Raw genomic sequence first — 13,451 nt, 5'->3', positions numbered from 1 at the left:
TGACCCTGTCCAAACCCCCAGTTATGACAAATTTGAACAAATAAATGAAGCTTTTCCAGTTTTGGTATATTGTAAAAGACATTTTCAGACACATATAAAGCACTCTTCTGTTCACCAAATATTTTATATATAATTTTTGTCATTGTCTAGAAAAATAAGTAAAAGAAAGTATTTGCTTGGCTACTTCAAACCAATCTAATTAACTGACCATATTAACAGATTAAACTGGCAGTCTAGACCTAAGGGAAATTAAGTGCTAAATGTTCTAACTTCTATCATTCTAGAAGTATCATTTTGATACTTAAAGGCAACCATTGCATTTGGTAATGAGATTGGTTAGCTTAAATCTTCTAAAGTATTTACCAATTACAAAAATCTGTATTTCCAGAATTCACATGGACAGAGAAACTACTCTTAAAATAGAGTCCTACTCTACAGCTGGGTTTCTAGCCTTGGTATTATTGACATTTAGGTTGGATAGTTCTTCACTGTCATGATTCATCCTGAGCATTGTAAGATTTTTAGTAGCATCTCCGGGCTCTACACACTAAGTGCCATTAGCACCCTTTCTCCCATGACAACTAGAGTTACACCAGGTAGTGCCAGATGTCCCCTGGGAAGGCAGTCACTTATGAATTGCTGTTTCATAAAGGCAGATCACATTTTTTGGGGGAGAAAAATAACAGAAATGCTAATATCGATGTTAAATAGATGCAGGTTGTGGAATATATGTATGTTATACTTAAAATCATACCTTGATTAATGTACTTTTTAAAGCAAATTTCTCAAGTTTGAAATCATAATTTAGCTTTCCTGTATAATAATGAATAGTGAAACAAAAGTTTCTTTAAAAAGCTAAAGTTTTACAAAGTGAATAATTAATTTCTAGCTAACTCCAAACAATTAATTTATAATTTCAGACAAGACTATGTAGCGAGTATTTATTTTATTGAAAAGTAAAAGCAATAAAAAAATTACCATATTTAAAAAAATATAGCTGAGATGACAAAGACTGGCTGATCAACTCCTAGGGCAGTTGAACAGGTAAAGTCAGCTTTGGTAAATAAATTATGGGAACCAGAAGAAGGCATGGTGGCTAAGGCGCTGGACTCCCACATTCTCCACTGTGCTTCAAGTCCCAGACCTGGTGGCTAGAAACTCATTTCAGTGAGTTTCTGGTTATGTGTATGTGTGCCTGAAATCCCAGAAGGAGAATGGAGAAGGGATTGCAGTGTGGACACCCTCTTTGGGGAGCAGTGATTTCTTGCTTTCTGTCTCTCTGTTTCTCAGGTGAGCATATACACTCTATAGCAAAAATCTCTCTCTCAAAAAAAAAAAAAAAAAAAAAAAAAAAAAAAAACGATGGGCCGGCGGCAGGGCTGGAAGGCGCCGGAGGCAGCCCAACCACAGGGAGGCAGGTAGGAGGCCGAGCATACAGTTAGGGTGGGGACTCCCACCATCTCTGCAGCCCTCCTCCCGGGCCCTGGTACCAGGCCTCACCTGCCCGCAGGCGGAGAGCCGCCCGTCACCCAGGGCCACGCTCGGGCTGGTGCAGGGGTGGTTTAGATTAGAATCCAAACAAGGAAAAAGAGCCAAAAATAGGGGTGAGATAAAGGTCAATATTCAATTTATGAGGAACAATGTGACAGCGAGTATGTTTGACTTATCAATGAAAGACAAAACAAGATCTCCTTTTGCAAAATTGAAAGATAAGATGAAAGACAGAAAGAATGATGGAACATTTTCTGATACGTCTTCTGCAATCATTCCAAGTACTCACATGCCTGATGCCAGTACTGAATTTTCAAGTGGTGAAGTGCAGATGAAATCCAAACCAAAAAAGCCTTTTCTTTTGGGTCCTCAGCGACTCTCTTCAGCGCATTCAATGTCTGATTTAACTGGATCCCACATGTCTTCTGAGAAACTGAAGCCTGGTACCATGGGTCAAGCACATCTTCTCGGACGCCAGATAGAGTCCTTTGGAACAGTTCCCGAGAGTGGAAGTCTCAAATCTCCACACAGAAGAACATTAAGCTTTGATACTTCTAAAATGAACCAACCTGACAGCATTGTGGATGAAGGTGAATCATGCTTTGGAAGACAAAATGACCCATTTACAAATGTGACTGCTTCATTACCCCAAAAATTTGCAACACTGCCAAGGAAGAAAAATCCATTTGAAGAAAGCAGTGAATCATGGGACAGCAGTGTGAATTTATTTTCAAAACCAATTGAAGTAAGAAAAGAAAAGAAAAGAGAGAAAAGGGAGAAAGTTAGTTTGTTTGAAAGAGTAACTGGAAAAAGAAGATAGCAGAATCTGATAAACTTAACATTGGGGGATCTGATAGCCCTTGTGACTTGAAATCACCTAACGCATTTAGTGAAAATCCTCAGGACTATTTTGATTATGAGTCAACTAATCCGTTTACAACAAAATCCAGGGCTTCAAATATAATGCCATCTTCAAGTTGAGTCATGGAGCTGTATTCTATGTCTGTCACTCCCTGCCTGTTTCCATATGAATCTGACAAGCAATGAGGATCTCAGGAAAGTCCCGGACAGCAACCCTTTTGGTGCCACTGTGGGATATCGTAGTCTGATTTATGAAGAGGTACTGCGGGAGCTGGTGAAGCACAAAGAACTCCTTAGGAGGAAGGACACCCATATCCGGGAACTCAAGGACTACATTGACAACCTCCTCGTCAGGGTAATGGAAGAAACGCCCAGTATTCTCAGAGTGCCATACGAACCATCCAGGAGAGCTGCAAATTCTCCAGTAGTTAACAAAACGGAAGGTACTGCATTTATAATTAGAAAAAGAAAGAGAGAAAAAGGAAAAACTTGTTACTGAAAAAACACTATCAGGTTTCATTATATATTCTCTTCCATTGTGAAAAATGGTTTTACCTGTAAATACCACCAGGGACTATCAAGAGTGATCTTTGAAGCAAGCAAAGTAATTTAAACTTTTAAAGTGAAAATGGGCAGATTCTTGAAGAATACGCAGTTTTAGGATTCACTTAGGTGCTGGTGCCAGCCCAGTCATCTGCCTGAGGCCTCGAAATAGCTTCAGAAGTACAGGAATTATTCCTCAGGAGGAGATTTTGCATAAAGCAGATTAGTGCTGTGGTCAATTTCTCAGAAGTCAATTTATAGACATGTTTAGCTTCAGGAATACTGCTCATTATAAACACTACTAAAAATAAGTTCATATTTTATATACATCTATATGTACATGAACATATGTTCACATATTTTTGTATATAAACTACATTCATATACCTCATACATATGTGTGTTTTAAAAGCATTTAAAAGTAACTGGTTGCCTCTAAGGCTAGGGCACCAGTTTCTTAATTTGAAGATGGACTTGTTCTCTATCGATGCAAGACAAGTCATCACTACCTACTGTTATGGTTTGTAATAGAGGAGCTGCTTCAAATCACTCTTGACTAGATGAACCTTGGATTTGTACTGAGATGCTGCATATTTTTCCAGCATCAACTTTTTGCTCTTTTTTTCAAAAATAATGATCCAAAGTCATCGTCTTTTTTTTAATGACAAATTTTATTAAACCTCAGTAACTTTACAACAGTATAAATTTCTTTGAGTTAATTTCTTAACATTTGAGTTTTGTTTAAAGTATAAGTAGAAGATAAGCTAATGCAGTTTGTTTCATTGAAATTCTACATGCCTTTAAATCACTGGCAAAGAACATGCTACAGAGTTATATCTGAAAATGATTTGGGGGCAGGGAAAGGTGTGATTGTCTGGTGCCTGATAACTCAAAGCAATGGGCAAATTCTAGAAATGAAGAATTAGGCTTGGTTTCAAGTTACATAAATAATGTGAAAAATGGTTGCCTTTGGGTCTTGAACCAAAATAAGACTTAGTCAAGAAGGAGTTTTTTGAGCAGATCTGTACTAGCGTGACATTACACATTACTCTACATCCACCCTGTAAGATTGATTTATCACAAAATGATGTTTTTTAGGAAAAAAATATTCCCCAAAATATTGATTCCTTCCATGGATTATTTTTAAATATTTGTATAAAATTATTCTGTAAATTAAATGAAAAAACAAGAGTATAAAAGTATTTCTCATCTTGGCCTTAAAAATAGAAACCACTATGAAACACTAAGACTTATCTGTGTCTTTTTGAATTTAAAAATGAAAAGTTCATCACCATATGGAAATTTAAATGTTCTCTAAACCATTAATGAATTACATTTTTTCTAATATCTATCTCTGTTTTGACTTCATTGAAAGTTAAATTAAAAACAGATGTGATCATTTTACTTATTTTAATATTTCAAATTGGAACACTTGTCCAAACTTATATTCACAAACTAAAATTTCTTGTTATTGTATTTTATGAACATTTTTTTAGTTTTTCTATGAGCATGAATTTCGAAATACTGAAAATATTTTCCATTATAAAAAATTAGATTCTAAAATTAAGAAGTGGAAAAAGAAAAAAGCTTTTATCAATTTCTCTGTCCCTTAAAATTCTGTAATAAAATTCAGAATCTGCTATAGAATTTTCCCATTTGAGGTTTTGCTGGTTATAATAATTATTTTTAACATGGTGCCATGTTTAATTGACATTTGTTAAATGTTATAAAATTATTAGCATTTGTTTTTTTCTGGTAGTATTATTGAGACTCTGACACTTTTAAAAATACCAAAATCCATGTATTTTTCAGTATTATGATAGATACCTACGTATATTGCAGTGTATTTTGGCCAGATTTGCCCTTTGTAGAACCAACATGTCCATTTTGTATTGTGGATATGTTTTACATAACTAGAGCTCATTAAAAAGTGTAGTTTAAGACTGCTATTCTTTTTCTGAGGAAATTCATTTTAAGGACTGATTCTTTACCTATATAAAAACTATAAGGATTATATGCATCCATACATAAGTGATTCATTTATAACTGAATCAATATTCTTACATTGAAATCTGAGACAAGTATTGTATTTAAAAACTGAATCTGTATTTATCACTGCCTGGAAATACTCTGTCTCAATGTTTATGAATTTTATTCATGACCTAGAGTAAACTTATTACATACTTTCATAATAAGTCACTATAATAAACTAAAAACAAAAAGTAAAAATGAGTTCCCAAGTAAACATCAGCATTTCCTGTGTTTTGGCAAAAGTGCATAGTAGTTTTCATTTCTAGCATTGAAGAGAAAAGGCCAAAAAGATCACTTTAGTTTACTTTTCCAAAATACAACTTTAAGTATTATAATGATGTATTTTGTTGGTAACTTAATAAATGGAAGGTACAGTAGACTTATAAGTGGATTTTACTTTTGCTATTATGCTTTAAAAAAATGTATGCTCAAAAACATTTCTAACAGTAAGAGGATTTTTTTAGTCACAAAATTGGTATTTCTCTCAAACCAATCTTAAGCTAACATACTTCAATTACATGAATAAAACATTTCTGCTATTATTTTGAGGAAAACAGTATTATTTTACAGCCAGTTCTCCTCCCAGTTCTAAAATTCAGCTTTAAAAGTAAGTATTGAATATACCATCCCAGTTTCATTTATTGAATACCGGGGTCCTGTCTTCGAACCTGTACATAAAATAAAGTTGTAACCTATTCATAAAAAATGCTTACGTAATGCTTTTTGCTGCTATGTTCTGCATCGAGCCTAGTTTGCCATCCTTCCATGAATGTAGAATTATCCATAGATTATACATAACTACATCTATTGCTTTTGGCAGTAAATCAAGATTTAGTCGTAATTTTCCAGCTGTGAAAATGTTGCTTTGTATTTAAAAGGGTTTCATGAATGGAAACCTAAGTAAAACTAAGCTCATTAGTGACAGACTTGCTTTCTTCAAGTCCTTCCTTCACCAACTTCCCCGCCCCATCCCTCCCTGCCTACCACCCCCATAAGGGTGCTTTTTCTTTAACAGGGAGAATCTTTTAAAAATAAGTAAACAAATAAAAGAACTGCAGTCTTTAATATATCTACAGTAATCGTTACACTAGAGATTTTATTTTCTTCTGTAGCCTTTCAGAAAAAGCAACCTACTTTGGTTTTGTAAATCAAGCCAAAACTTTTGATGTTTGTGTACTCCAATGTCTTGTAGATATCGTAGGTGTCACTTGTGTGTAAGTGAAGTATAAAGCATGCTCATGCACTTGGTCTCTTTGAAGTGAGAGGGAGAGGATCACAGTGCTGCTGGTTCATGGTGGGAGCAGAGAGCTCTGTCAGCATACATTGAGAGCCCCCATGTTCACAGATTTATAACTTTAATAATCTAGATGCAATCATTGCAAGTATTTAATATGCAATAGGTAGCACCTTAACTAATTAATCTGCATATGAACGGTTTTCAGATGTATTTAATAAGTGTAGAAGCTTTTCAAGCATTAAACTACAGTTGACATTTTATTTCACTTATTTTCTCTGTCAAAAAATCCACTCTTCCAATGGAATTGTGACAGATGATGCATTTGGGCTTATTAATCTTCAAAGCCTCCAGATGGTTTGTATTTTGAAGTACAAAAAAATGCTGCAGATCTAGAAATGTATATATTTAGCAGGTATTTGAAAGAGATAAGCATTATTTATAACTGAAGAGTATTATGCTTATCTTCTTAAGAAAATGCTTGAGTAAGTTGTATACTTTTTTGCAGGTACAAACTCAAATGTACATAAGCATTGTATAATGTGACAGGTGTATAATTTATGTAACTTGGTGCATGAATCAGAATTTTTATATCTGACTGTTGATTTATTATAGTTGATTAAAGTGTTTAAACTTAAAAAAAAAAGATAAAATCACTCTGAGGTTGTGTATGCCCTCGATCTGGGAGGACAATAGAAGGGAAGAGATTCCAGCATGGCCATCTTCCCTAGGGCTGAGCTCTCTCTTTCTCTCTTTCTATCTCTCTCCAGCAAGCACATGGGCCAAATGGCAAAAACCTTAAAAAAAATTGTTTTGTGTTTAAGTTTCCCATTGAACGGTGGTGGTAAAGGAGAAGGTAGTAACATTTAGAAACCTCAAATTTGGGATCAGCAGATGCCATAATGGCTATGTCACTAGACTCCAAAACAGTCGACAACAGTTTGAATCCAGGATCATGCAACTTGAAACTCATGCTGTGTGCATATGTGTGTGTGCCCAAAATCCTGAGAGCAGAACAGAGGAGAAGGCATTGCAACATGGCTATGCCCCCTGGGGGTGATTTCTCACTTGCTGTCTCTCTGTCACTCTTTGTCTCTCGGGCAAGTGCACACACCCTCTAGAAAAATAATCTCTAAAATTTTTTTAAAGTAAAAAGGGCAATACTCTTTAAAAAAAGAAAAAAGAACCCCCAATTCACAGAAATAAGAGATGAGACCATTAAATAAATGCATCATCTCATCACTATATTGGGTTCAAGCTAAAGCAGACCACATTGTTGGTTAATTTCATCTTGTTTCTGCATTGTCTAGCAGAAATTTCCATTACATGGAACAAGAAAATCACACAGAGCTTCCAATATTTCTCCTCCTAGGACTTTCTGAGAAGCCAGAGGTTCAGTCTACTACTGGGGGGCTGCTCCTGTCTTTATACCTGGTGGCCATCATTGGAAACCTGCTCATCCTCCTGGCCACCATCTCACACTCTCACCTGCACACACCCATGTACTTCTTCCTCTCCAACCTGTCCTTTTCTGTGATCTGTTTCACCTCCACCACTGTCTCAAAGATGCTGGTGAACATCCAGACACAGAACAAGGTCATCACCTATGCAGGCTGCATCACCTAGATATATTTTTTTTTTCAGTTTTTGGAACTTATGACAATTTGCTTCTGACCATGATGGCTTATGGCCACTTTGTGGCCATCTGTCACCCCCTCCCTGCACTACACGGTCATGATGAATCCCTCCTTGCTCTTTGTCCAGTTACTTCTCTTGACCTGGCTGGTCAGTGTGCTGAGACCTCTTCCTGAGAGTTTAACCACATTGAAGCTCTCTTTCTGTATGGTCGTCGAAGTCCCACACTTTTTCTGTGAACTTCCTGAGGTCCTCAAGCTTGCCTGCTCTGACACCTGCATCAATAACATTGTATTATATATTGTTACGGGCATCATGGGCTTTTTGTTACGGGCATCATAGGCTTTTTTCCTCTTGCTGGAATCCTTTTCTTTTATCGTCAAATTGTTTCTTCTGTCCTGAAGATGTCAACAATAGGAGGGAAGTAGAAAGAATTTTCCACTTGTGGATCTAACCTCTCAGTAGTCTCCTTGTTCTATGGAACCTGCCTGGAGATTTAATCTCAGCTCCACATGAACACATGGCTCCTGGACAGGGACCTTGGCCACAGTTCTGTACACTGTGGTCACTCCAATTTTGAACCTCCTTCATTTATAGCCTAAGAAACAGGAACGTGAAGAGGATCCTGAGAAGGTTTCTCTGCTGCATGTCATCTTCCCAGTGATGGCTTCAGGAACCCTGCTCCTGAACGTGTGTAATCAAAGGCAATGGAGGGGCCAGTGGATAGCTCAGTAGTTAAGTTTCTGGACTCTCATGGAGTTGACAGCGATTCAAGTCCCAGACCCAGCAGATTGAAACTCATGCTGAGCACATGACCATACATGCCCAAAACCCTGATATGAGAACAGAGAAGAAGGGATTGTAGCATGGCCATCCCCCCCCCAGGGGGTGATGGTGATTTCTTGCTTTCTTTCTCTGTGGTGAGCACTTGTGCCCTATAGCAAAAATCTCTCTCTCTCTCTCTCTCTCAATAAAAAAAAAGGCAATGGCACTGAGTATTCAGTAGTGAGGACATGGAGGCTTTGCTTATGATACTTACATGCAATTATCAAATATCCTTTTATAAAGAACATCTTCATATCTTTCATGAAAGATCTTAATTTTCCATCACGTGTACCAGAAGGTCTATGCGCTAATTGACTTTCTCTGTCACCTTTTTGACTACCTGTGCCAGCCTCACTTTGCCTATCTGATTGCACCTTTCTAACTTTCTAACAGACATCTGATATGTTCATACAGGTTTTTAGGTTATTTCATCCAATGTGCTCATCCCATTCCAATGTGTTTATCCCACACCAATATATTCACAACATCCCAGTGTGCTAATTTCACATCAATGTACTTACACCATACCAAAGTGCTCACCCACACCAATGTGCTCATTTCACGCTAATATACTCACACCTCCCCAATATGCTTATCTCACATCAACGTGCTGATCTCACACATTAAATTCAAAGGTTATAGGCACCCAACAACAATCTAAGGGTACATCTATTAGATACTCTTTGTGTTCCACCTATGTATTTTCTTCTTGATAGAGAAATTGAAAAATAACCCCATGACCCCTTTTCCTCCATTTTCCTTTTGGGATTTTGAGCATATGCACACATGTGCCCAACATAAGTTTTAAGCCCCTGAATCTGGAACTTGAATCTTGGTTGACTGCATGGAATTCCAGTGATGTAACTATTATGCCATCTGCTGGTCCCCTAACCCATATTTCTTAACTCCTATGACTTTTTAAGCTTTTCCAGATCAATATAAAATGGTCAGCTTCTGGTTCCCTTTGAAAGCTTTAACAAACAAACTGAGCCCCCTTACATCGTTATCTGTGAGTTGTGGTGCAATACTACTTCCCCAGGAATTCAATGCATTCACGGCAGTCTACACCTGACCTTTAGTATCACAGCTGAGATATTGTCTGCTTGGGCTCTTGCTCTGCAGCCCTGCCATGGTCTGGCCAAGGAAAGCTATTTTTCACAAATCCAGCCTCTTCTGAAAGACATCTGCCACCCCACCATTGACGTTTGTGCCAGATCATTCTCTGTGGTGGATGTTGCCCTGTTCATTCTGGGATGTTGAGCACCATCTTGGCTTCAGCCTACTAGGTACTAGGGATACCTCCTCAGTTGTAACAATGAAAAACTTCTCCAGGCATTACTGAGGGTCCACTAGAGGCACAGTTATCCTGGTTGATAACCACTGATTCAGTGCAGGAGACATAAAAACATCTTGATGATGTATGAATCAAAGCCAACCATTACTTGGTTCATATCTTAGACAGATCACTTAACCCTTCTGAGCCCCATTCCTGCAAATGTAGATTAAATTTCTAATAGTATGATCACATGGAATGTTCATATGTAAAAATTAAATGATACAATCAAAATAATATTCAAATTTCAGCCCATAGTGGATAAAGAGATCTAAAGAAAAATGCTTGCAGCCACAAATACTATACCTGGCAAGACTAGCCTTTACACAAGAAGAAGAAAATAAAATATTCTCTGATAAAGAAAAACTGAAAGAATTCACCAAAAGTAGGTCAGTTCTTCAGGAAATACTTAAGGAAACACTATATCTGGAAAACTAAAATAGATAATAGAACTAAAGTAGATAAATAGAAACAGGAGAACACAATACTAGCAATAAAGGGGTAAGGAACTAAATGACAGGGCTAAGTCCAAATATATCAATAATAATGCTGAATGTTAATGAATTTAGTTCCGCAACTAAATGACACAGATTGGCTCAAAGGAGGAAAAAATCAAGAACTCTCTATATGTTGATTATGAAATATAATACATTTCTTATGATTACTAAAAGTTTTATAAATTAAGATGTAAATGGAAGCACTTTTTTCATTAGGTTTTTGCCATAGGCATGTGCACTCAACAGAGACAGACAGTAAGAGGAAAAGTGAGAAATCAATCTCCCGAGGAGGAGGTGCCAATACCACAATCCCTTCTCCTCCCTTCTCCTCTTGACATTTTGGGCATACATGCACACACCCGAGGAGGAGGTCCCAATACCACAATCCCTTCTCCTCCCTTCTCCTCTTGACATTTTGGGCATACATGCACACACACCCAGTGTGATTGTCAAACAACCAGGTCTGGGACATGAACTGTGGTTGGATATGTGGGAGTTGAGTGCCTTTACTGTTATGGCAACTGCTGACCCTGTAAATGGCAGCTCTTAATTTGTGTTACAAGTTTGAAATTTCTTTTCCTTTTTTCTTTTTTTTCCTTTTCTTTTTTTTAGCGATTTTGTATTAAAAAAAAAAAAAGGTGTGTGCACACATCAGAAAGACAGAGAGACAGAAAATGAGAAATCACCCACAGAAAGACAGAAAACAAAAAAGGATGGTCACACGACCATCCTTCCTCCTCCATTCTACTGTAAGAATAAAATTAAACTGTGCCTATCCTGTTTTGTAAAGATAAAGTTTAACCTTTGCCTTTTTCGTTTCTGTACTAAAGCTAATGCCATCCTCATGATAAAGTTGTAGGAAGACCAGAGCAATTTGCAAGTTAGCTTAGCACCTTGCAGGAAGCTTGGACCCTTGTAAAACTTCCCCCTTCTGCTACCCCTGGAAACCCAGATCAGATGCCTCTGAAAACCTGACCTAGTTGCAACATCTGAAAAGAAAAACATTTTTGTCCTGCTTGAGCAAGCAACTTCAGGGTCACCATAAAATTACCCTAGAAGCCCCTTATCTTACTTCCTCATTCTTTCCTCCCCTCACCCCACAGACTTGTGTCTATAAAACCTGAACACCCCTTTGTTCGGGGCTTCACTCACTATCGTGTTTTGTACGACCGAGAGTGGAGTCCTAGCACGCTAGAAATAAAGCCTCTTGTACTTTACATCAAGAACCGACTTTGTGGTTGATTGGGGTTGCCATAGTACTCCCTGGACAAGGAGGATCGGCCGGTTATCGGCTGGAACCTTTCACTACCATTAGGATCTTGGACACACACATATTAGCACCCAGCATGAGTTTTAAGTACTGGGTCCAGGACTTGAACCACGGTCAACCACATGGGAGTCCAGTGATGTAACCATTATACCACTTGCTGGTCCCAACAAGTTTGAAATTTCCATGTGTCTTATCAAAAGCATCTGAAGCTAAGGATTGCGAGGAAAGAACAGTAACTTTATAGAGATATCAAGTACTGTGTCCTCACTACAATTCGATGCTTTGCAGTTCCACGGGGCTTAGATATCTCAGACTTTGGAAAATAGTTTAACTTGGAATTGGGCAAAAGTACTATGGCAGTTAGACCTCTGGAAGAAGGTGAGTTCAAGGAGGACTAATAATGACAATGTTCACTTGACTTTTAACTTGATCCCTTGGGAAAGGAGTGTGATCAGGAAAATATTTCTTTCTGCCCAGACCAGTTTCCCACAGGGATATCAAGTGCCCAGGAGTTGGAGTCACAGAAAGAAAGGTGCCAAATGAGCAGATACTTGCTGCTGTAAATACCTCCTCTGCTGTTGTCCTTGTGTAGGACAGGACGTGGTTGACTTCTCTTCTGTAGTCCTACACCTAGCTATGAAAACAATGCTTCATTCCTTCCTGTTATCTTGTCTGAGAATAGAGCTTTAGACTCTATATAATCACCCATCTAGGGAGGAAATCTGACTCCACATGGACACTGCCTCCTCAGCAACCCCAGCCAGGTGAGTCTGAGTGCCCAGCAGGTACCGCAAGAAAGGTTCACAGGGAACTGAAGTTGAGAATGTTCATCTGAGATCACTTAGAGCCCTATCCAGCATAGCCCAGAGCCACAAGATCACTGTGCTTGCTTGCTTGCTTGACTAAGTAACTTGTAGTTAATTTATTTAATATGTTTTAAAAAGAAATCTGTTAAATCCAGCAGTGCAGGTGAGAATTAAATGATGGGAATGGAAATCCAATTAGTGAAGACCAAAGAAGGAACAGAAGGGGTCAAAGGATTTCAATAAACTTAATGCATTTCCATGGAGATTTGCCTAACTGGGTAGGAAAATGGGATGTGCACTGAAGCATGAGCTATTTTATTTCCTGTTTAAGATGGGATGTATTTGACCTTGTTTCTCTATTCATCACTAAGATCAGACCAATGGATGGCTTACAAATACTACCTTGCAACAGCAGCTCATGAGACATGTATTTTGCAGTATCTTCTCTCAAGTTGGGTATCCACAAGAAAAAGTCAATTTTATTTGATAGAACACTGGGGAAAACTAAAGAACTTAATACATCAATTATTTTATTACTGCTGAGACTGAAAACATTTTGGAGTTTGTTAGCCTTTTTCTTTACTGGGAATTGTCTTTGCAGGTTCTTTGCTATTACATATTGTCGCTATTTTGGGTTTATTCTTTCTAAGATTTTTTTTACTGTAAGTTTGCTATTTTTATTTAGTTATGATAAATAGATGAATGATAGATAAATATCATGGGGGTACTATGTTATAAATTTTAAATTTTACATGGTCGTATTAATCAATCAGTCATATCTCATACCCATATCTCTCATTGTGTTTTTTTTTTCCTTTAGTATTGCTTTAGGGCACATGAGCTTGCCAAGGAGAGAGAGAGAGAGAGAAGGAGAGGGAGAGGGAGAGGGGGAGAGAGAGAGAGAGAGAGAGAGAGAGAGAGAGAG

At 37.7% G+C, this 13,451-nt stretch overlaps 2 protein-coding genes and 1 pseudogene across 2 annotated transcripts in view; all 3 read left to right on the top strand.

Annotated features, from left to right (window-relative positions):
* Window positions 1-305, top strand: part of LOC102495440 (isopentenyl-diphosphate Delta-isomerase 1-like) — a 1,009-nt gene extending 704 nt beyond the window's left edge. Inside the window, exon 2 of the mRNA XM_006150819.2 lies at window positions 285-305. Within this exon, the coding sequence (XP_006150881.1) occupies window positions 285-305 (21 nt within the window). The remainder of the gene's footprint in view (window positions 1-284) is intronic.
* A 1,258-nt stretch (window positions 306-1,563) lies between these two features.
* LOC102495031 (rab11 family-interacting protein 2-like) lies at window positions 1,564-6,144 on the top strand. The gene is given in 4 exon segments (XM_014588721.1): window positions 1,564-2,303; window positions 2,306-2,467; window positions 2,511-2,795; window positions 6,119-6,144. Coding segments are annotated over 4 exon segments (1,146 nt in total). The 5' UTR covers window positions 1,564-1,630.
* Window positions 6,145-7,486: 1,342 nt separating this feature from the next.
* On the top strand, window positions 7,487-8,459 carry LOC102494624 (olfactory receptor 7A10-like; annotated as a pseudogene).
* Window positions 8,460-13,451: the final 4,992 nt, after the last annotated feature.

This window comes from Tupaia chinensis, unplaced genomic scaffold (assembly GCF_000334495.1).
Source record: "Tupaia chinensis unplaced genomic scaffold, TupChi_1.0 Scaffold000300_1, whole genome shotgun sequence".
Taxonomy (NCBI): domain Eukaryota; kingdom Metazoa; phylum Chordata; class Mammalia; order Scandentia; family Tupaiidae; genus Tupaia; species Tupaia belangeri.
The sequence above is the reverse complement of the archived record's forward strand: the minus strand, read 5'-3'. Positions and strand labels throughout refer to the sequence as shown.